The 24,702-nt window shown below is 49.4% G+C and overlaps 1 protein-coding gene across 1 annotated transcript in view; it reads left to right on the top strand.

Annotated features, from left to right (window-relative positions):
* Nucleotides 1-7,432: 7,432 nt before the first annotated feature.
* The window catches only part of LOC138372682 (extracellular matrix protein A-like), a 23,356-nt gene continuing 6,086 nt past the window's right edge, over nucleotides 7,433-24,702 (top strand). The window contains exon 1 of the mRNA XM_069338186.1: nucleotides 7,433-7,505. Within this exon, the coding sequence (XP_069194287.1) occupies nucleotides 7,433-7,505 (73 nt within the window). The remainder of the gene's footprint in view (nucleotides 7,506-24,702) is intronic.

Genomic DNA, 24,702 nt, shown 5'->3' with positions numbered 1-24,702 from the left:
TCGAGGACCGGGCCGCGGGGACGCTAAGCCCCGAAATCATCTCAAGATAAGCTCCCCATGCACAGGTGAGGATTCATTCCCATGTTTACCGAACTCCTCTGCAGGAACCATTATAGAATGATCAAAGGGAGACGCACCATCACCCAGCACATCAACCAACCCAGAAGACAGAGGCACAAACAAAGTCCACTACGGGCTCACCATAGCCCGTGCTACTTGCCCCGCTCCTGTGCCAGGTAAGTCCACTACGGGCTCACCATAGCCCGTGCTACTTGCCCCGCTCCTGTGCCAGGTAAGTCCACTACGGGCTCACCATAGCCCGTGCTACTTGCCCCGCTCCTGTGCCAGGTAAGTACACTACGGGCTCACCATAGCCCGTGCTACTTGCCCCGCTCCTGTGCCAGGTAAGTACACTACGGGCTCACCATAGCCCGTGCTACTTGCCCCGCTCCTGTGCCAGGTAAGTACACTACGGGCTCACCATAGCCCGTGCTACTTGCCCCGCTCCTGTGCCAGGTAAGTACACTACAGGCTCACCATAGTCCGTGCTACTTACCCCGCTCCTGTGCCAAGTACACTACGGGCTCACCATAGCCCGTGCTACTTGCCCCGCTCGTGTGCCAGGTAAGTACACTACGGTCTCACCATAGTCCGTGCTACTTGCCCCGCTCCTGTGCCAGGTAAGTACACTACGGGGTCACCATAGCCCGTGCTACTTGCCCCGCTCCTGTGCCAGGTAAGTACACTACGGGCTCACCATAGCCCGTGCTACTTGCCCCGCTCTTGTGCCAGGTAAGTCCACAACGGGCTCACCATAGCCCGTGTTACTTGCCCCGCTCGTGTGCCACGTAAGTACACTACGGGCTCCCCATAGTCCGTGCTACTTGCCCCGCTCCTGTGCCAGGTAAGTACACTACGGGCTCACCATAGCCCGTGCTACTTGCCGCTCCTGTGCCAGGTAAGTCCACTACGGGCTCGCCATAGCCCGTGCTACTTGCCGCTCCTGTGCCAGGTAAGTCCACTACGGGATCGCCATAGCCCGTGCTACTTGCCGCTCCTGTGCCAGGTAAGTCCACTACGGGCTCGCCATAGCCCGTGCTACTTGCCGCTCCTGTGCCAGTAAAGTCCACTACGGGCTCACCATAGCCCGTGCTACTTGCTGCTCCTGTGCCAGGTAAGTCCACTACGGGCTCGCCATAGCCCGTGCTACTTGCCGCTCCTGTGCCAGTAAAGTCCACTACGGGCTCACCATAGCCCGTGCTACTTGCTGCTCCTGTGCCAGGTAAGTCCACTACGGGCTCGCCATAGCCCGTGCTACTTGCCGCTCCTGTGCCAGGTAAGTCCACTACGGGCTCGCCATAGCCCGTGCTACTTGCCGCTCCTGTGCCAGGTAAGTCCACTACGGGCTCACCATAGCCCGTGCTACTTGCCGCTCCTGTGCAAGGTAAGTCCACTACGGGCTCGTCATAGCCCGTGCTACTTGCCGCTCCTGTGCCAGTAAAGTCCACTACGGGCTCGCCATAGCCTGTGCTACTTGCTGCTCCTGTGCCAGTAAAGTCCACTACGGGCTCGCCATAGCCCGTGCTACTTGCTGCTCCTGTGCCAGGTAAGTACACTACGGGCTCACCATAGCCCGTGCTACTTGCCCCGCTCCTGTGCCAGGTAAGTCCACTACGGACTCGCCATAGCCCGTGCTACTTGCCGCTCCTGTGCCAGTAAAGTCCACTACGGGCTCGCCATAGCCTGTGCTACTTGCTGCTCCTGTGCCAGTAAAGTCCACTACGGGCTCGCCATAGCCCGTGCTACTTGCTGCTCCTGTGCCAGGTAAGTACACTACGGGCTCACCATAGCCCGTGCTACTTGCCCCGCTCCTGTGCCAGGTAAGTCCACTACGGACTCGCCATAGCCCGTGCTACTTGCCGCTCCTGTGCCAGTAAAGTCCACTACGGGCTCGCCATAGCCCGTGCTACTTGCTGCTCCTGTGCCAGGTAAGTGGAACTACTTGGAACTTTTTGTTCCTAGTGGCTGAAGTTAAAACAACAACAGCACCCTACATCAATTTCCGCCAGTGGGATGTCGACGTTTCACCCCAGCAGGCACGTCGTCAGCCAAGGAAATATACACAGTACTGATGATAATGATGCTCGTCCTTCGGAGTCGAATTCACCATGACTTCAGCATATCAGGTCGAAGGTCAGTGGCTGAGTGTCAGATGATGGAGGATGAGACCTATCTGGATCTGGGTGCTCGCCCGCACATAGGACACATGTGGGTGGTGCTACTGCAGAGGCGGAGGTTGCTCTAGCTTTGCACGCAGAACGTTTCTTCTTGGCCACTGCAGTCCGTCTATTTTCTCCCGCACGGGACCCCTGTAATGACTTTACTATTCCAAATTGGACAGTCCTGAGCAAGCGACTCGTAAGTATTGGTGTTGATGTCCAGGTCTGTGAGGATCATCTTAAGACAGTCCTTAAATCGTTTCTTCTGCCCCCCAACATAACGCGTCCCCTGGCGAAAATTATCAATACAGGAGCTGTTTAGCCAGTCGGCAGGTAGGCAGTCTGCCATGTGGCCTACCCATCTGGCCTGAGTGTTCTGTAGGAGGGTGTAGACGCTCCGAATACCGGCCACTTCCAGTACTTTGTCCGGACATGGACAAAATCGTTGTCCGGGATTTTGTCCTGCCACCTGATGTTGAGGAGTCCGCAGAGACAGCTCAAGTGAAGGTGATTAAGCTGTTTGGCGTGTCTGGTATTGACAGTCCAGGTCACGCTGGTGTAGAGAAGATAGTGATTACCACTGCATGGTAGACCTTCAGTTTGGGGGTGAGGGGAACCTCCGCTCCCAGACATTCTCACAGAATCTTCCAACGGCAGCGCTGGCGTTGGGGATCCTGTTGTTGACTTCTGCATTAATGTTCACCGATCCTGGGAGCTTGGTGCCAAGATAGGTGAAGTTGTCAGGTACCTGCAGGTTCTGCCCCTTGGAAGTAAAGTGCGGGTCCTGGTAGGGTACTCCGGGAGCAGGTTGGTACGTGACTTCAATCTTATTGGTGCTGATGATTAGACCGAGGTTGACACAGGCTTGTGAGAAGCAGTTCATTTCGTGCTGCATTATTTTCTCTGTACTGGCGTTGAGGCCACGACAACCCACCATCAGACCTGTATCTGATGGGTATTCCGTCCTGGGCAACCACAGAGGGCATCAGTGAGCGTTGCCGAGAATATCACGCTGAAGTGTTGGGGCGAGAACGCAGCCTAGCTTTACACCGCTCGTCACCGGGATGGCTTTTGACTCGTCTCCATCGTCCAAAATTTTCGCCATCGGGGAACCTGCCGGACAATCGCAGTGAATTTACCGGGACAGCCAAACTTCTCCATTATCTTCCTCAAGCCATCTCTGCTGACCTTATCGAAGGCCTTGGTCAGGTCGACGAAGGTCATGAAGAAGTCGCTATTCTGCTCTTGGCATTTTTCTTGGAGTTGGCGTGCAGCAAATATCATATCGACAGTTCCGCGTTCTGCTCAGAAGCCGTATTAGCTTTCTGACCAACCCCTCGTTCAAATAGACGTCGCATTTTGACGTATACTCAACATAAGGCTAAAATCGCCGTACTAAAATATGGTAGCGGCTCGCGAAATTGACATACTGGCCCGCTTTCTGTTTTGGGTCTTCTGGTAGGTTAGGATAAGGGCACTTTAGTACGACAGTTTCTTGACGTTGGGGAACCTTAGGAGGACGGGCTGGATACAGAGAACAGAGTGCATAGAACCTTCCTTGTTTAATGCCCAACCACTTTGGCTGGACGGTAGAGCGACGGTCTCGCTTCATGCAGGTCAGCGTTTAATCCCCGACCGTCCACAAGAGGTTGGGCACCATTCCTTCCCCCCATCTCATCCCAAATCCTTATCCTGACCCCTTCCAAGTGCTATATAGTATAATAGCTTGAAACTTTCCCCGGATAAGGTGTAATGACATTCAAATAACACTCTCCTCTTTTCAACACTGATAATTTCTCTTAAAAATGTGTTGGAGGGTGTTAGCTTAACATTTCACTTGTACTAGCCAGTTAACCCAGGAAGGTAACCCGAAAATACTAGAAACTGGTAACCAGGTATTATGAAAAACAGGACTGAACTGTTGCATAAAAGCTTAAGGCACACAATTAAAATTTATTTCGTGGTTTTGCACTGGTTTCCTGAGCCAGCTTTTCCCCCTAACGAGGGACATCGGATGTGGTGATGCTGTGATGTTGGAACATTGGAATACGTATTCACTCAATAGACAGATGTGGTACAATCCACGAGTCAATAGACAGATGTGGTACAGTCCACGAGTCAATAGACAGATGTGGTACAATCCACGAGTCAATAGACAGATGTGGTACAGTCCACGAGTCAATAGACAGATGTGGTACAATCCACGAGTCAATAGACAGATGTGGTACAGTCCACGAGTCAATAGACAGATGTGGTACAGTCCACGAGTCAATAGACAGATGTGGTACAGTCCACGAGTCAATAGACAGATGTGGTACAATCCGTTTGTCCATCAATTGCGTCTTTTGTCCACCATTTGCGTCCTTTTGTCCACCATTTGCGTCCTTTTGTCCACCATTTGCGTCCTTTTGTCCACCATTTGCGTCCTTTTGTCCACCATTTGCATCCTTTTGTCCACCATTTGCATCCTTTTGTCCACCATTTGCATCCTTTTGTCCACCATTTGCGTCCTTTTGTCCACCATTTGCATCCTTTTGTCCACCATTTGCATCCTTTTGTCCACCATTTGCGTCCTTTTGTCTACCATTTGCGTCCTTTTGTCCACCATTTGCGTCCATTTGTCTACCATTTGCGTCATTTTGTCCACCATTTGCATCCTTTTGTCTACCATTTGCATCCTTTTGTCCACCATTTGCGTCATTTTGTCCACCATTTGCGTCCTTTTGTCCACCATTTGCGTCATTTTGTCCTTCACTTGCGTCTTTTTCTCCATTGTGAGAATAATCTAATTTCTGCAACTGCACCTATCCCAGTGGTGGTCACTGTGGAGGCTGTTAAGTATGCGAGAGCAGGTATTGACCGTCCCTATATCTCAGACGGGGAGTGTCGAATGTTCAACTGCCCAACCCTCATGTACCTACCTCTCGTTTGTCCTATGTCTGTATGAATGTACATCAGAGCAAAAGGGAGAGATTCACGAAGCAGTTGCGCATGCATCTACGAACCCAGGACCAGATTCACGAAGCAGTTGCGCAAGCATCTATGAACCTGGGGCCAGATTCACGAAGCAGTTGCGCAAGCATCTATGAACCTGGGGCCAGATTCACGAAGCAGTTGCGCAAGTATCTACGAACCTGGGGCCAGATTCACGAAGCAGTTGCGCAAGTATCTACGAACCTGGGACCAGATTCACGAAGCAGTTGCGCAAGCACTTACGAACCCAGGACCAGATTCACGAAGCAGTTGCGCAAGCACTTACGAACCTGGGATCGGATTCACGAAGCAGTTGCGCAAGCACTTACGAACCTGGGATCGGATTCACGAAGCAGTTATGCAAGCACTTATGATCCTGGGTTCACATTCCCGAAGCAGTTACGCAAGCACTTACGATCCTGGGGAGGGGCCCTGATTCACGAACAAGTTACGCAAGAACTTGCGAACCTGATGCCAGATTCACGAAACAGTTGTGCAAAGCACTTAGGAATCTGGGGCCAGATTCACGAAGCAGTTACACAAGCACTGACGAACGTGTACATCTTTCCTCAATCTTTGACGGCTTTGGTTACATTTATTAAACAGTTTACAAGCATGAAAACTTGCCAATCAACTGTTGTTATTGTTATAAACAGCCTCCTGGTGCTTCGGAGCTCATTAACTGTTTAATAATTGTAAACAAAGCCGTCAAAGATTGAGAAAAGATGGACAGGTTCGTAAGTGCTTGCATAACTGCTTCGTGAATCTGACCCCAGGTTTGTAAGTGCTTGCATAACTGCTTCGTGAATTTGGCCCCCAGGATCGTAAGTGTTTGCGTTACTGCTTCGTGAATTTGACCCACAGGATCGTAAGTGCTTGCGTAACTGCTTCGTGAATTTAGCCTCCAGGATCGTAAGTGCTTGCGTAACTGCTTCGTGAATTTGGCCCCTAGGATCGTAACTGCTTCGTGAATTTGACCCACAGGATCGTAAGTGCTTGCATAACTGCTTCGTGAATTTAGCCCCTAGGATCGTAAGGGCTTGTGTAGCTGCTTCGTGAATCTGGCCCAAGGACACTGGGGATGTAGGGGTGTGTGTGGAGGGGTATGAGGGTGTCTGATGGGGGGTGGTGGTGGGGGGGGCGAATGGGGGAGGGTATTACAACGAATTTAGTATTCAGTGCTAGAGCGTATGGGCACAGGGCACCGATACCCCGAAGCCCTTGCCCAATTATTTCCACAGAAAAAGAATGTAGTTAGCAGTATTTAGTAACAAAATGGGTTTATTCCATAAACCTACAGTAATACACTGGGAGCTTGACGTTAAGTTAACCAAGAGTGCCACTTAAGCTGTACAAAACTGAATCTTAACTCAGTGCCACTATGCTGAGACACTGGGCCTCTGTACCCTCTTGCTTGGGTACAAGGGCGGACCACTCTTGATGCAAGTTGCATACGACACTTGCAGCAACAAAGGGGCATTGATCGGAGGAGTTGCAACTCGGGTATCACACAAGAACATGAATTGCACAAATAATAATGAACGACATTTATAATAATCTTTTTGCTGTTAATTGAATTAACAGTTCAGTGATTAATTACATGTGACTGAGACTATTATAATCACTGAAAGAGAGAGAGCACCTCACTAACACATGTAAGAATGAAATAACTGAATGTTGACCAGACCACACACTAGAAGGTGAAGAGACGACGACGTTACGGTCCCTCCTGGACCATTCTCAAGTCGATTGTAGTTGTCGATTGTACAGAATCGACTTGATAATGGTCCTGGATGGACCGAAACGTCGCCGTCTCCTCATCTTCTGGTGTGTGGTCTGGTCATCACATCTTCAGCCACGTTATTGTGAATGTCACAGAGTCAATATTAATCAACGTTATACCACAAGAAGGTCACTATGACCTCTAAATCCGTGTGCGATCAGGCCCCCACTTCCACCTGAACGGATTCGAACGCAGGCTGACAAATCTAGGTAGCCTCTATCTTACTATCTCTGCCCTACACCTGCTCCGAGCGGGCAAGATCAGTGATCGGTTAGTCGATCACTAAGATCAGCACCAGGCAACACTTAGAGAACTGGTAGAGATATGTGTACTTATGTTAGTGGCTGGTTTTCGCCCATTCCACATTCCCTTTCACCTCAAGCACTCCAACCGCACGTGGTGACACATGCGAGGTTACTGGTAGATGAAGCCAGTGAGAGAGAGACACACAGAGAGCATGACACGTGGTGTTCGAACACAGGCGACGGAAACTAAGTACGAAGGCGCCGCTCATGTTCCACGCTCCTCAGGTAGGCGCGTGGTCTGGCCCTTGAGGGCTAAGTGTAATCACCAATACATACTCGGGCAGCAAGTCTGGATTAAAATTAATCTTTTCACAAACGAGCGACAACTCTAGACGTCACTTAGACGGCCTTTAAACCCTTCACTGTTTGATGATGACACAGATATAAGCCGTCACAATTTTGACACCGAGTCGGCTACTCCCGCGCCGTCACGTGGTGTATATATCTCTCTACACCAGCGGCTCACTAGCACAACTTCGAGTGAAGGAAATTGCCCGATTATGCGGGCGAACGGCAGTAAACTTGAGTGCAAAGCGTAGTGAAACTTTATAAGAGTTCTTCAGAGTTCACACAGCGGACTGTGATGTATGGAACTCTGGGATCCTAAACTGCTTTAACACACGTTTATCCTTTGTTAGCATTAGCACCCCACTTTGCAATTCCTGTACCATGTCCTGGCGTAGTGATCTAGATCGTGCATCAGCGAATACCCAGCACATAGGTTCGAATCCCCACCCACAGCTGCTGTGGATTTTCTCATTGATATATGACGATAATGTGATTTCTCTGCGTATGTAAACATACTGAGTAGTTAGCGATCTGACTTCACATGACTTTGCGAAGTCCCCGCTTGCGTCTGCCATATCCCCCAAACTCCCGCTCACTCCTTGCCTGTAGAATACTGAGAGTCAATGATGACCTGTATAATCTACTCTGTATTCTCGTAGACAGGGTATGCAACGACCCTTGCAATATCATTGGTCTGCCCAGCCACGGGGTTATCCGTCGATGCTCAACTTGGTAGACTTGGCTCCCACACTGAGAGATTAAGAGAGTGCACACTTGGAGAGTGCAAGCTAACGACTACTAGTATTGATCATGCACTCACATTCAACTCTGAAGACGGTTCGTGAAATTTCATTCACTGGCGTCCATCAGTTGCATTTTTTAGCTCGCCAGTTTTGTCCATTGTCTATTAGTGTCATCCATTGTCCAATAGTTTTGTCCTTTGTCCATTAGTCGTGGCCTTTGTCCACCAGTCGAGTCTTTTATCCATCAGTGGAGTTTCCTGTCTATACAGCAGACAGATTCACCCCTGGCCGTCACGTCAGTGGACGGGTTCACACCCCGGTCGGCCCGTCAAAGGAGAAGGGGCGCCCCATGCACCTCGCTGAATACCCGAGGTGACAGAAGGTGACCATCACTACCCCGTCGCCGACCTAACACGCTGTATGGAGAAAGCAAATGAGGATCCCAGGTTATGATGCCGCTGCTGCCGCCAGCTCTACTACCGCCTCTCTAGTGATGCTGCCGCCAGCTCTACTACCACCTCTCTAGTGATGCTGCCGCTGGCTCTACTACCGCCGCTCTAGTGATGCTGCCGCCAGCTCTACTACCGCCGCTCTAGTGATGCTGCCGCTGGCTCTACTACTACAGCCTCTCTAGTGATGCTACCGCCTCTCTAGTGATGCTGCCGCCAGCTCTACTACCTCCTCTCTAGTGATGCTGCCGCCAGCTCTACTACCGCCTCTCTAGTGATGCTGCCGCCAGCTCTACTACCGCCTCTCTAGTGATGCTGCCGCCAGCTCTACTACCGCCTCTCTAGTGATGCTGCCGCCAGCTCTACTACCGCCTCTCTAGTGATGCTGCCGCCAGCTCTACTACCGCCTCTCTAGTGATGCTGCCGCCAGCTCTACTACCGCCTCTCTAGTGATGCTGCCGCCAGCTCTACTACCGCCTCTCTAGTGATGCTGCCGCCAGCTCTACTACCACCTCTCTAGTGATGCTGCCGCCAGCTCTACTACCGCCTCTCTAGTGATGCTGCCGCCAGCTCTACTACCGCCTCTCTAGTGATGCTGCCGCCAGCTCTACTGCCACCTCTCTAGTGATGCTGCCGCCAGCTCTACTACCGCCTCTCTAGTGATGCTGCCGCCAGCTCTACTACCACCTCTCTAGTGATGCTGCCGCCAGCTCTACTACCGCCTCTCTAGTGATGCTGCCGCCAGCTCTACTACCGCCTCTCTAGTGATGCTGCCGCCAGCTCTACTACCGCCTCTCTAGTGATGCTGCCGCCAGCTCTACTACCACCTCTCTAGTGATGCTGCCGCCAGCTCTACTACCACCTCTCTAGTGATGCTGCCGCCAGCTCTACTACCGCCTCTCTAGTGATGCTGCCGCCAGCTCTACTACCGCCTCTCTAGTGATGCTGCCGCCAGCTCTACTACCGCCTCTCTAGTGATGCTGCCGCCAGCTCTACTACCGCATCTCTAGTGATGCTGCCGCCAGCTCTACTACCACCTCTCTAGTGATGCTGCCGTCAGCTCTACTACCACCTCTCTAGTGATGCTGCCGCCAGCTCTACTACCGCCTCTCTAGTGATGCTGCCGCCAGCTCTACAACCGCCTCTCTAGTGATGCTGCCGCCAGCTCTACTACCGCCGCTCTAGTGGTGCTGCCGCTGGCTCTACTACCGCCTTTCTAGTGATGCTGCCGCCAGCTCTACTACCGCCGCTCTAGTGGTGCTGCCGCCAGCTCTACTACCGCCTCTCTAGTGATGCTGCCGCCAGCTCTACTACCGCCGCTCTAGTGATGCTGCCGCCAGCTCTACTACCGCCGCTCTAGTGATGCTGCCGCCAGCTCTACTACCGCCGCTCTAGTGATGCTGCCGCCAGCTCTACTACCGCCGCTCTAGTGGTGCTGCCGCTGGCTCTACTACCGCCTCTCTAGTGATGCTGCCGCCAGCTCTACTACCACCTCTCTAGTGATGCTGCCGCCAGCTCTACTACCACCTCTCTAGTGATGCTGCCGCCAGCTCTACTACCGCCTCTCTAGTGATGCTGCCGCCAGCTCTACTACCGCCTCTCTAGTGATGCTGCCGCCAGCTCTACTACCGCCTCTCTAGTGATGCTGCCGCCAGCTCTACTACCGCATCTCTAGTGATGCTGCCGCCAGCTCTACTACCACCTCTCTAGTGATGCTGCCGTCAGCTCTACTACCACCTCTCTAGTGATGCTGCCGCCAGCTCTACTACCGCCTCTCTAGTGATGCTGCCGCCAGCTCTACAACCGCCTCTCTAGTGATGCTGCCGCCAGCTCTACTACCGCCGCTCTAGTGGTGCTGCCGCTGGCTCTACTACCGCCTTTCTAGTGATGCTGCCGCCAGCTCTACTACCGCCGCTCTAGTGGTGCTGCCGCCAGCTCTACTACCGCCTCTCTAGTGATGCTGCCGCCAGCTCTACTACCGCCGCTCTAGTGATGCTGCCGCCAGCTCTACTACCGCCGCTCTAGTGATGCTGCCGCCAGCTCTACTACCGCCGCTCTAGTGATGCTGCCGCCAGCTCTACTACCGCCGCTCTAGTGGTGCTGCCGCTGGCTCTACTACCGCCTCTCTAGTGATGCTGCCGCCAGCTCTACTACCGCCGCTCTAGTGATGCTGCCGCTGGCTCTACTACCGCCGCTCTAGTGATGCTGCCGCCAGCTCTACTACCGCCTCTCTAGTGATGCTGCCGCCAGCTCTACTACCGCCTCTCTAGTGATGCTGCCGCCAGCTCTACTACCGCCTCTCTAGTGGTGCTGCCGCCAGCTCTACTACCACCTCTCTAGTGATGCTGCCGCTGGCTCTACTGCCGCCTCTCTAGTGATGCTGCCGCCAGCTCTACTACCACCGCTCTAGTGATGCCGCCAGCTCTACTACCGCCTCTCTAGTGATGCTGCCGCCAGCTCTACTACCACCGCTCTAGTGATGCTGCCGCTGGCTCTACTACCGCCTCTCTAGTGATGCTGCCGCCAGCTCTACTACCGCCTCTCTAGTGATGCTGCCGCTGGCTCTACTACCGCCTCTCTAGTGATGCTGCCGCCAGCTCTACTACCGCCGCTCTAGTGGTGCTGCCGCTGGCTCTACTACCGCCGCTATAGTGATGCTAGAGTTCCTGGTTCGATCCCCTGGGGGATGTGTAACAAAACGGAGGCCTGGTCGAGGACCGGGCCGCGGGGACGCTAAGCCCTGAAATCATCTCAGGATAACCTCAAGATAACCTCCAAATAACCTCAAGATAACTTCAAGATAACCTCAAGATAACCTCAAAATACCCTCAAGATAGCCTCAAGATACCCTCAAGATAACCTCAAGATACCCTCAAGATAAACTCAAGATAACCTCCAGATAACCTCAAGATAACCTCAAAATAACTTCAAGATACCCTCAAGATACCCTTAAGATAACCTCAAGATAACCTCAAGATAACCTCAAGATAGCCTCAAGATACCCTCAAGATAACCTCAAGATACCCTCAAGATAAACTCAAGATAACCTCCAGATAACCTCAAGATAACCTCAAGATAACCTCAAGATAACCTCAAGATAACTTCAAGATAACCTCAAGATAACCTCAAAATACCCTCAAGATAGCCTCAAGATACCCTCAAGATAACCTCAAGATACCCTCAAGATAAACTCAAGATAACTTCCAGATAACCTCAAGATAACCTCAAGATAACTTCAAGATACCCTCAAGATACCCTCAAGATACCCTCAAGATACCCTTAAGATAACCTCAAGATACCCTCAAGATAACCTCAAGATAGCCTCAAGATACCCTCAAGATAACCTCAAGATACCCTCAAGATAACCTCAATATTATCTCCAGATAACCTCAAGATAACCTCAAGATAACCTCCAGATAACCTCCAGATAACCTCAAGATACCCTTAAGATTACCTCAAGATAACCTCAAGATAACCTCAAGATAGCCTCAAGATACCCTTAAGATAACCTCAAGATAACCTCAAGATAACCTCAAGATAGCCTCAAGATACCCTCAAGATAACCTCAAGATACCCTCAAGATAAACTCAAGATAACCTCCAGATAACCTCAAGATAACCTCAAAATAACTTCAAGATACCCTCAAGATACCCTTAAGATAACCTCAAGATAACCTCAAGATAACCTCAAGATAGCCTCAAGATACCCTCAAGATAACCTCAAGATACCCTCAAGATAAACTCAAGATAACCTCCAGATAACCTCAAGATAACCTCAAAATAACTTCAAGATACCCTCAAGATACCCTTAAGATAACCTCAAGATAACCTCAAGATAACCTCAAGATAGCCTCAAGATACCCTCAAGATAACCTCAAGATACCCTCAAGATAAACTCAAGATAACCTCCAGATAACCTCAAGATAACCTCAAGATAACCTCAAGATAACCTCAAGATAACTTCAAGATAACCTCAAGATAACCTCAAAATACCCTCAAGATAGCCTCAAGATACCCTCAAGATAACCTCAAGATACCCTCAAGATAAACTCAAGATAACTTCCAGATAACCTCAAGATAACCTCAAGATAACTTCAAGATACCCTCAAGATACCCTCAAGATACCCTCAAGATACCCTTAAGATAACCTCAAGATACCCTCAAGATAACCTCAAGATAGCCTCAAGATACCCTCAAGATAACCTCAAGATACCCTCAAGATAACCTCAATATTATCTCCAGATAACCTCAAGATAACCTCAAGATAACCTCCAGATAACCTCCAGATAACCTCAAGATACCCTTAAGATTACCTCAAGATAACCTCAAGATAACCTCAAGATAGCCTCAAGATACCCTTAAGATAACCTCAAGATAACCTCAAGATAACCTCAAGATAGCCTCAAGATACCCTCAAGATAACCTCAAGATACCCTCAAGATAAACTCAAGATTATCTCCAGATAACCTCAAGATAACCTCAAGATAGCCTCAAGATACCCTTAAGATAACCTCAAGATACCCTCAAGATAACCTCCAGATAACCTCAAGATACCCTCAAGATACCCTCAAGATAACCTCAAGATAACCTCAAGATACCCTCAAGATAGCCTCAAGATACCCTCAAGATACCCTCAAGATACCCTCAAGATAACCTCAAGATAACCTCAAGATACCCTCAAGATAACCTCAAGATACCCTCAAGATAACCTCCAGATACCCTCAAGATAACCTCCAGATAACCTCAAGATACCCTCAAGATAACCTCAAGATAACCTCAAGAACTCCACATTCCTGCTCTAAACTGCACCTGCTAAACTTCCATGTGAAAAGGTCCATCTAATTTTTCCAGAGGGGAAAAAGGTGGAGGTGATGAGGTCATGTGATGGTTACTACTAATGAGGAAGAAATGGTCATCAGACAGATGTTGTTGGTTGCTAACGCCTTGCTTTGAGATTTATTTAGGAATATCAGTGACATTCGTATTGAGCTTTAAACACAGAGAGAGAGAGAGAGAGAGAGAGAGAGAGAGAGAGAGAGAGAGAGAGAGAGAGAGAGAGAGAGAGAGAGAGAGAGAGAGAGAGAGAGAGAGAGAGAGAGAGAGAGAGAGAGAGAGAGAGAGAGAGAGAGAGAGAGAGAGAGAGAGAGAGAGAGAGAGAGAGAGAGAGAGAGAGAGAGAGAGAGAGAGAGAGAGAGAGAGAGAGACAGAGACAGAGACAGAGACAGAGACAGAGACAGAGACAGAGACAGACAGACAGACAGACAGACAGACAGACAGACAGACAGACAGACAGACAGACAGACAGACAGACAGACAGACAGACAGACAGACAGACAGACAGACAGACAGACAGACAGACAGACAGACAGACAGACAGAGAGGTGCGGGTAGGAGGTGCCCAGCACAGAGCGGTCACCATAATAATACCTTGGGGGTTGTCTGAGCCTATATCACGTAATGGGTTTGTCGGTCACACTATTGTTATAGACGGCCAGAGGCCCTCCCTCAAGGCTGGGACGGCTGGGACGGCTGGGGATGGCTGAGATGGGAGGGATGGCTGGGGATGGGAGGGAAGAGGAAGAGTGTGTGAAGCAGGATGGGAACGGTAGGTGGTGAAGGAGAGAGAGAGAGAGAGAGAAGAGAGACAGAAAGAAGGAGAAAGTAAATTTTCACGGTGAAGGGGAAACTGAAGGAATATTTGGATCATGTGCGCTCAACAGGGTTTTGACGGCTGAGTGGACAGCGCTCGGGATATGTAGTCCTAAGGTTACTGGTTTGATCTCCGGCGGAGGCGGAAAAAAATGGGCAGAGTTTCTTTCATCCTGATTCGCTGTTAACCTAGCAGTAAATAGGTACCTGGGAGTCAGCTGCTACGGGCTGCTTCCTGGGAATGTGTAACAAAAAGGAGTCCTGGTCGAGGACCGGGCCGCGGGGACGCTAAGCCCTGAAATCATCTCATAATAACCTCAAGATAACCTCAAGTTAACCTCAAGATAGACTGACCACATCAAGGCTCTGGTACACAGCTGACTCCGTCTCAACCCAGAACTATCATGACTTGACAAGATATCTGGTGATGATCAGATTGACAGTTAACTGTCAATAATTGACAGTTAACTGTCAATAATTGACAGTTAACTGTCAATAATTGACAGTTTGTCAATTATTCTCAATTACAGAGACAGAAGACTGGACCTCGGAGAGGCACTTTACATTAAACAAGCCAACCCACCCATCAACAACCAATTAACGCCAAATTACACTCTACGAACATCGAGAACAGGAGAGAACAGGACAGAACAGGGCAGAACAGGGCAGAACAGGGCAGAACAGGACAGAACAGGACAGAACAGGGCAGAACAGGGCAGAACAGGACAGAACAGGACAGAACAGGGCAGAACAGGGCAGAACAGGGCAGAACAGGGCAGAACAGGACAGAACAGGGCAGGACAGGGCAGAACAGGACAGAACAGGGCAGAACAGGGCAGAACAGGGCAGAACAGGGCAGACAGGACAGAACCGGGCAGAACAGGGCAGAACAGGACAGAACAGGGCAGAACAGGACAGAACAGGGCAGAACAGGGCAGAACAGGGCAGAACAGGACAGAACAGGGCAGAACAGGACAGAACAGGACAGAACAGGGCAGAACAGGACAGAACAGGGCAGAACAGGGCAGAACAGGGCAGAACAGGGCAGGACAGGGCAGAACAGGGCAGAACAGGGCAGAACAGGGCAGGACAGGGCAGAACAGGGCAGAACAGGGCAGAACAGGGCAGAACAGGGCAGGACAGGGCAGAACAGGGCAGAACAGGACAGAACAGGGCAGAACAGGACAGAACAGGGCAGAACAGGGCAGGACAGGGCAGAACAGGGCAGAACAGGACAGAACAGAACAGAACAGGACAGAACAGGACAGAACAGGACAGAACAGGACAGAACAGGGCAGAACAGGACAGAACAGGGCAGGACAGGGCAGAACAGGACAGAACAGGACAGAACAGGACAGAACAGGACAGAACAGGACAGAACAGGACAGAACAGGGCAGGACAGGGCAGAACAGGACAGAACAGGGCAGAACAGGACAGAATAGGGCAGAACAGGGCAGGACAGGGCAGAACAGGACAGAACAGGACAGAACAGGACAGAACAGGACAGAACAGGACAGAACAGGACAGAACAGGGCAGAACAGGACAGAACAGGGCAGGACAGGACAGAACAGGGCAGGACAGGGCAGGACAGGACAGAACAGGACAGAACAGGACAGAACAGGAGAGAACAGGGCAGGACAGGGCAGAACAGGACAGAACAGGACAGAACAGGACAGAACAGGACAGAACAGGAGAGAACAGGGCAGGACAGGACAGAACAGGACAGAACAGGACAGAGCAGGACAGAACAGGACAGAACAGGAGAGAACAGGGCAGGACAGGGCAGAACAGGACAGAACAGGGCAGGACAGGGCAGAACAGGACAGAACAGGGCAGAACAGGGCAGGACAGGGACCGAATACTGTCCCAGCCGTCATGAGAACATAAGAGATTGTAGAGAATGACACAATCACGGGAGTGAAGATATGATGAGAGAGAGAGAGACAGACAGACAGACAGACAGAGACAGACAGACAGACAGACAGACAGACAGACAGACAGACAGACAGACAGACAGACAGACAGACAGACAGACAGACAGACAGACAGACAGACAGACAGACAGACAGACAGACAAACAGACAGACAGACAGACACAGACCACACACCAGAAGATGAGGAGACGACGACGTTTCGGTCCGTCCTGGACCAATATCAAGTGAAATACAAACGCCCTGATTCAGATCTTACGTGATTCGACTGATTCGGTCCAGGACGGACCAAAACGTCGTCGTCTCCTCATCTTCTGGTGTGTGATTTGGTCATCAACCCGTCCGTCCTCCTAAGGTTCCCCAACGTCTAGAAAACGGTCAATTTAAAGTGGTCTCCCCTTACCTACCAGAGGTCCCAAAACAGAAAACGGGACAGTACGTCACTTTCACCAGCCGTTTCTTCTAGTACGATAATTTTTTGGGCCTTATGTAACGCCTACGAGCGAAAAGCGACGTTCTTTGTGAAAGGAGAGGTTGACTCGTGTCACCTCTTGGGTGACTATCTTCATCAGTCAATCAGTTTATAACCATTTAATCTCGGCCTCCGAGAATGTTTACACGAGTTAACGAAACGCATCTCAGTGACAGGTTAAGTTAATTCGCTAAAACTAACTTTTGGAGGGTTAATGATTTTTATTTATTTCCTCAAGTGAAGAAAAAGATAAGAAAAGAAAGATTCGAGCAAGAATCATTAATCTCGCGCACGCGCGCGCGCGTGTGTGTGTGTGTACTCACCTAGTTGTGCTTGCAGGAATTGAGCTCTGGCTCTTTGGTTCCGCTTCTCAACTGTTAATCAACTGGTATACAGGTTCCTGAGCCTACTGGGCTCTATCATATCTACACTATAAACTGTGTATGGAGTCAGCCTCCACCACATCACTGCCTAATACATTCCACCTGTTAACTACTCCCACACTGAAAAAGTTCTTTCTAACGTCCCTGTGGCTCATGTGGGTACTCAGTCTCCACCTGTGTCCCCTTGTTCGTGTCCCACTGTTATGACCCCATACGTCATGTAAATATTGGTGTTAGTGTAGAGGTCATAAGCTCAGTAATTTAATTTTTCGTTAGCTTACTCTTGTAGAATTATTATTGTACAGAATAACAGAAGTTTAGGTTCGTACACACATATATTTAAGGTATGTATATATGGTGAATAAGTCTTAACAACCGGTGATCGTAACTACTGGAACTCCTTCCATTATCCCCCCTCCCCCCCCTGACCTCCCCCCCCCCCTGACCTCAGTGAGCGTCTTCAGCAAGTGTTCCAACTGTATATAAAAATGACTTCCTTATGTATTAACACATATTGACGTGTATGCTTAGGTAGGATATATACATATATATATATATATATATATATATATATATATATATATATATATATATATATATATATGTCGTACCTAATAGCCAGAACGCACTTCTCAGCCTACTATTCAAGGCCCGATTTGCCTAATAAGCCAAGTTTTCATGAATTAATGTTTTTTCGTCTACCTAACCTACCTAACCTAACCTAACCTAGCTTTTTTTGGCTACCTAACCTAACCTTACCTATAAATATAGGTTAGGTTAGGTTAGGTAGGGTTGGTTAGGTTCGGTCATATATCTACGTTAATTTTAACTCCAATAAAAAAAATTGACCTCATACATAGAGAAAAGGGTTGCTTTATCATTTCATAAGAAAAAAATTATAGTAAATATATTAATTCAGGAAAACTTGGCTTATTAGGCAAATCGGGCCTTGAATAGTAGGCTGAGAAGTGAGTTCTGGCTACTAGGTACGACATATATATATATATATATATATATATATATATGCAATAGACGATCACTAAACACTAATCACTTTATGCAGAAAATCCACAGAGAAATATGAAAGAAAGTGAACGTTTCGGCTTGTTAAAGCCTTTGTCAGTCTGGTGTTGACAAAGGCTTTAACAGGCCGAAACGTTCACTTTCTTTCATATTTCTCTGGATTTTCCGCATATATATATATATATATATATATATATATATATATATATATATATATATATATATATATATATATATATATATATATATATATATATATATTATATATATATATATATATATATATATGCGAACAAGCCTGAATGGTCCCCAGGACTATATGCGAATGAAAACTCACACCCCAGAAGTGACTCGAACCCATACTCCCAGAAGCAACGCAACTGGTAACTACAGGGCGCCTTAATCCGCTTGACCATCACAGCCGTCAAAAGGAAGTGATAGCCGAGGCTATTTGAGCCACTTCCCCGACGGCAACTCGGATGGTAATCTTGGGCATAGCATTTCACCAAATCACCTCATTCTTTGGGGCACACGTGAGGAACACAAATGCGAACAAGCCTGAATGGTCCCCAGGACTATATGCGAATGAAAACTCACACCCCAGAAGTGACTCGAACCCATACTCCCAGAAGCAACGCAACTGGTAACTACAGGGCGCCTTAATCCGCTTGACCATCACGGCCGTCAAAAGGAAGTGATAGCCGAGGCTATTTGAGCCACTTCCCCGACGGCAACTCGGATGGTAATCTTGGGCATAGCATTTCACCAAATCACCTCATTCTTTGGGGCACACGTGAGGAACACAAATGCGAACAAGCCTGAATGGTCCCCAGGACTATATGCGAATGAAAACTCACACCCCAGAAGTGACTCGAACCCATACTCCCAGAAGCAACGCAACTGGTAACTACAGGGCGCCTTAATCCGCTTGACCATCACGGCCGTCAAAAGGAAGTGATAGCCGAGGCTATTTGAGCCACTTCCCCGACGGCAACTCGGATGGTAATCTTGGGCATAGCATTTCACCAAATCACCTCATTCTTTGGGGCACACGTGAGGAACACAAATGCGAACAAGCCTGAATGGTCCCCAGGACTATATGCGAATGAAAACTCACACCCCAGAAGTGACTCGAACCCATACTCCCAGAAGCAACGCAACTGGTAACTACAGGGCGCCTTAATCCGCTTGACCATCACGGCCGTCAAAAGGAAGTGATAGCCGAGGCTATTTGAGCCACTTCCCCGACGGCAACTCGGATGGTAATCTTGGGCATAGCATTTCACCAAATCACCTCATTCTTTGGGGCACACGTGAGGAACACAAATGCGAACAAGCCTGAATGGTCCCCAGGACTATATGCGAATGAAAACTCACACCCCAGAAGTGACTCGAACCCATACTCCCAGAAGCAACGCAACTGGTAACTACAGGGCGCCTTAATCCGCTTGACCATCACGGCCGTCAAAAGGAAGTGATAGCCGAGGCTATTTGAGCCACTTCCCCGACGGCAACTCGGATGGTAATCTTGGGCATAGCATTTCACCAAATCACCTCATTCTTTGGGGCACACGTGAGGAACACAAATGCGAACAAGCCTGAATGGTCCCCAGGACTATATGCGAATGAAAACTCATTCAGTCGTTTCAACTGAGTCCCCGACTCAGTTGCCGTCGGGGAAGTGGCTCAAATAGCCTCGGCTATCACTTCCTTTTGACGGCTGTGATGGTCAAGCGGATTAAGGCGCCCTGTAGTTACCAGTTGCGTTGCTTCTGGGAGTATGGGTTCGAGTCACTTCTGGGGTGTGAGTTTTCATTCGCATATAGTCCTGGGGACCATTCAGGCTTGTTCGCATTTGTGTTCCTCACGTGTGCCCCAAAGAATGAGGTGATTTGGTGAAATGCTATGCCCAAGATTACCATCCGAGTTGCCGTCGGGGAAGTGGCTCAAATAGCCTCGGCTATCACTTCCTTTTGACGGCCGTGATGGTCAAGCGGATTAAGGCGCCCTGTAGTTACCAGTTGCGTTGCTTCTGGGAGTATGGGTTCGAGTCACTTCTGGGGTGTGAGTTTTCATTCGCATATAGTCCTGGGGACCATTCAGGCTTGTTCGCATTTGTGTTCCTCACGTGTGCCCCAAAGAATGAGGTGATTTGGTGAAATGCTATGCCCAAGATTACCATCCGAGTTGCCGTCGGGGAAGTGGCTCAAATAGCCTCGGCTATCACTTCCTTTTGACGGCCGTGATGGTCAAGCGGATTAAGGCGCCCTGTAGTTACCAGTTGCGTTGCTTCTGGGAGTATGGGTTCGAGTCACTTCTGGGGTGTGAGTTTTCATTCGCATATAGTCCTGGGGACCATTCAGGCTTGTTCGCATTTGTGTTCCTCACGTGTGCCCCAAAGAATGAGGTGATTTGGTGAAATGCTATGCCCAAGATTACCATCCGAGTTGCCGTCGGGGAAGTGGCTCAAATAGCCTCGGCTATCACTTCCTTTTGACGGCCGTGATGGTCAAGCGGATTAAGGCGCCCTGTAGTTACCAGTTGCGTTGCTTCTGGGAGTATGGGTTCGAGTCACTTCTGGGGTGTGAGTTTTCATTCGCATATAGTCCTGGGGACCATTCAGGCTTGTTCGCATTTGTGTTCCTCACGTGTGCCCCAAAGAATGAGGTGATTTGGTGAAATGCTATGCCCAAGATTACCATCCGAGTTGCCGTCGGGGAAGTGGCTCAAATAGCCTCGGCTATCACTTCCTTTTGACGGCCGTGATGGTCAAGCGGATTAAGGCGCCCTGTAGTTACCAGTTGCGTTGCTTCTGGGAGTATGGGTTCGAGTCACTTCTGGGGTGTGAGTTTTCATTCGCATATAGTCCTGGGGACCATTCAGGCTTGTTCGCATTTGTGTTCCTCACGTGTGCCCCAAAGAATGAGGTGATTTGGTGAAATGCTATGCCCAAGATTACCATCCGAGTTGCCGTCGGGGAAGTGGCTCAAATAGCCTCGGCTATCACTTCCTTTTGACGGCCGTGATGGTCAAGCGGATTAAGGCGCCCTGTAGTTACCAGTTGCGTTGCTTCTGGGAGTATGGGTTCGAGTCACTTCTGGGGTGTGAGTTTTTATTCATATATATATATATATATATATATATATATATATATATATATATATATATATATATATATATATATATATATATATATATATATATATATATATATATATATGTTATATATATTTTATTATGTATAGCGGTATGGACTTGTTGTAAATATGCCCACTTTGTATTCTGTTATTAGTGGGACGAAGGGTGACTTGCCATGCTGGCAACACAGTCAATCTTGACCGTCCTGGCCGCTGGCAAGTCACTCCTCCCCTGATTTCCCAGAGAGGCAGACGTCATACGTCCAGTCCTCTGGTTGTATAGTATATTATTTTATATTGTAGTGTTGAGTTTCCGAGAGTAATGCTAGGTAAATGGATCAAGCTAACGGAGTTATCAGTTATCAGATGGTAGGTGATTGTGGGTACTTATGGGTTATAGAGCATTGTTGTATTGTTACAGAATGTGACAGATTCCTTTGCTCACCTATAAGTGTCACACTTCTCAACTGTTATGTAAGGTAGTGTACCACTGTACCGGGTGGGAGCCTGGTGTCAGCTATGCCTACCTTGAGGTTACCTTGAGGTGCTTCCGGGGCTTAGCGTCGCCACGGCCCGGTCGTCGACCAGGCCTCCATAGGCCTCCAGCCTATGTATAACCCGTTACTGATATAATAGTGATGCAATATTGATTTGTTACTGAGTTGCTAACTGATGTGTAGGTCAACTGATTTGATAGTTGACTGAGTTTGACACTAAAAGTTGAGCCATGTGTTGAAGCTCTCTTCTTTCTGATGGAAGTATCGGCTTTAGTGTGTATCAGTTCTGTATATATGTTCTACGGTGACCTAATTATATGCCCCAGTAAGCTGGCGTTGTTGTAACCAGCCTGTTTGATTACTTCCCCCTATACACTCTTGACTGAAACTGGCCAGACTTTGGTTGGCCAGCGATGGGGGGCTCTTGACAACCAGCCGTGTTAAATAATCCATCCTTGTCAACCCTGTCAATTCCCCTGAGAATTGGTGTATTACTGTGGTCAAATTCCCCTGTGGGTGTGTGCGTGTGTGTGTGTGTGTGTGTGTGTGTGTGTGTGTGTGTGTGTGTGTGTGTGTGTGTGTGTGTGTGTGTGTGCGTGTGTGTGTGTGTGTGTGTGTGTGTGTGTGTGTGTGTGTGTGTGTGTGTGTGTGTGTGTGTGTGTGTGTGTGTGTGTGTGTGTGTGTGTGTGTGTGTGTGTGTGTGTGTGTGGGCCACGGGCAGCTTGGGGGGGCCGACTGTCAGAACCTGTTGCTCCAACACCCACTCTCTCCTTTATGGCATTTTTCTTCCTACTAATAAGCGTAAATTATAGAATTCCCTTCAGAACTAATCATTCTCGCTACGGTCATCTGATCACGGCTGGCGAGAGGATTTTTAACGCATAAATCATCAGAGAAGTGAGACGCAGAGAACAGCCAGTGATGCTGATCCTTTTACAGTAAGCCGGCGCTGGTCACAGCTTAATTACAGCTTATTTTGACGGGAGGGACAGGGAAAGGGGGGTCGAAGGGGTCATCTTGGCGAGCATAATGACAGCGAATCTTACACCTGCTTGATCAACCATCACTTAGATTCGTGTGAGATTCTTTTTATCTGCAGATGGACAGTCGTGATGTAATCCCCTCCCCCCCCCTCCCCCTGTTGACGGAGGTGTGGGGGGGCCCCGTCTAGTAATGTCTCCATCCGTGGCCCGCCCGTCACCCGTCCTGGGGCCCCTTTTCACCCCTTTTTACCGCACCTCTTGATGTATAGTTTTTGTAATTTCAGGGTCCTCGCCCGCCAAATTTGATTACTGTTATTATGGCGCGTAATTACCGCCTGTGTTCGGGTCCAGTGACAGTGAGGCTTGGCCCGGTGATGGGTATCGTGGGCGGTGATGGGTATCGTGGGCGGTGATGGGTATCGTGAGGGGTCGATGAGTATCCTGGGAGCCACAGGGTATCGTAATAGCCCACGGGTATCATGGGAATCCCTGCAACTCTCCAGGAATGCGGGCGCTCCAGCGCTGCCCAACTCTGCGTTTTGTGCGCCGCAGCGCCAACCATTGGGGCCCCCAAACAGCGGCGACGTCCCCCCGAGCCCTAGTCAGGGCCAGCGGGCCCTGCCTTCCAGGCAAACATCCATCGCGAAACACAGACGAAGCAGAAGTCGAGAGGAAGCCAGAGTCAGATGAACGAGCAGGGTATCGGAGGCGCTCTCTCTCCTGGTGGCCAATCTGTAAACTAATGAGACGTCGGCGAGGGATAACCACAGACTCGGCTGCCATTACCCGGCGCTCACAGTGTCAAGTGTTTAGTCCCCACTGTCAAATACGATTATTTTCACATATTTGATATTTCAGGAGAGGCCGTAATGTGTGTGAATTAGCACGCCTCGAGGGGGCGCTCCACACCGGACTTACAAGAGTTGTTTATATAACAAACGGGATATAAATGGCTTTTCCTTGCCAGTGGGAATTTTTCTTCCACGGGGGTACAAATACCTCGTCAAGAGGGCTGGTACTTGAGGGGGTAATTAGCCCCATCACCAGCGGGTGTTGGGCACCAGTGGGTATCGTGTGGGTGTGGGCACCGCCCCAGGAGGTGTCCACACCCCTCACTTGACGTTTCACACCAATTTCAGGGCAAATATTTTGTCAGGGAAAATAAATGCGACTTGCTTGTGGGTATTTGGCATCGTCGTGCGCGTTCCTTCTGCCTGTTGTATCATGCAGAGGGTATGTGCATGACGCAACATGCAGAAGGAATGTGCTTGACGCAACAAGCAAAACAAATAAGATAACGACCCTGCAGGCACAAATAGATGAGCACACACTCACACCAGACATGACTCTCTGCTAAATTGCTCCAGTGGGTAAGGGAGTACCTAAGCTACAGGAAGCAGAGAGTTACAGTGAGGGGTGAGACCTCAGACTGGCGTGAAGTCACCAGTGGAGACCCACGGGGCTCTGTACTTGGACCTATCCTGTTTCTGATATACGTAAATGATCTCCCAGAGGGTATAGACTCATTCCTCTCAATGTTTGCTGACGACGCCAAAATTATGAGAAGGATTAAGACAGAGGAGGACAGCTTGAGGCTTCAAGAAGACCTGGACAAGCTGCAGGAATGGGCGAACAAATGGCTGTTAGAGTTTAACCCAAGCAAATGTAATGTAATGAAGATAGGTGTAGGGAGCAGGCGACCAGATACAAGGTATCATTTGGGAGATGAAATACTTCAAGAGTCTGAGAGAAAGACCAGGGGGTTGATATCACGCCAGACCTCTTCCCTGAAGCCCATATCAAGAGGATAACATCAGCGGCATATGCCAGGTTGGCCAGCATAAGAACTGCCTTCAGAAATTTGTG

The sequence above is a fragment of the Procambarus clarkii genome, chromosome 39 (assembly GCF_040958095.1).
Source record: "Procambarus clarkii isolate CNS0578487 chromosome 39, FALCON_Pclarkii_2.0, whole genome shotgun sequence".
Lineage (NCBI taxonomy): Eukaryota > Metazoa > Arthropoda > Malacostraca > Decapoda > Cambaridae > Procambarus > Procambarus clarkii.
This window is presented reverse-complemented; position numbering and strand designations above follow the sequence as displayed.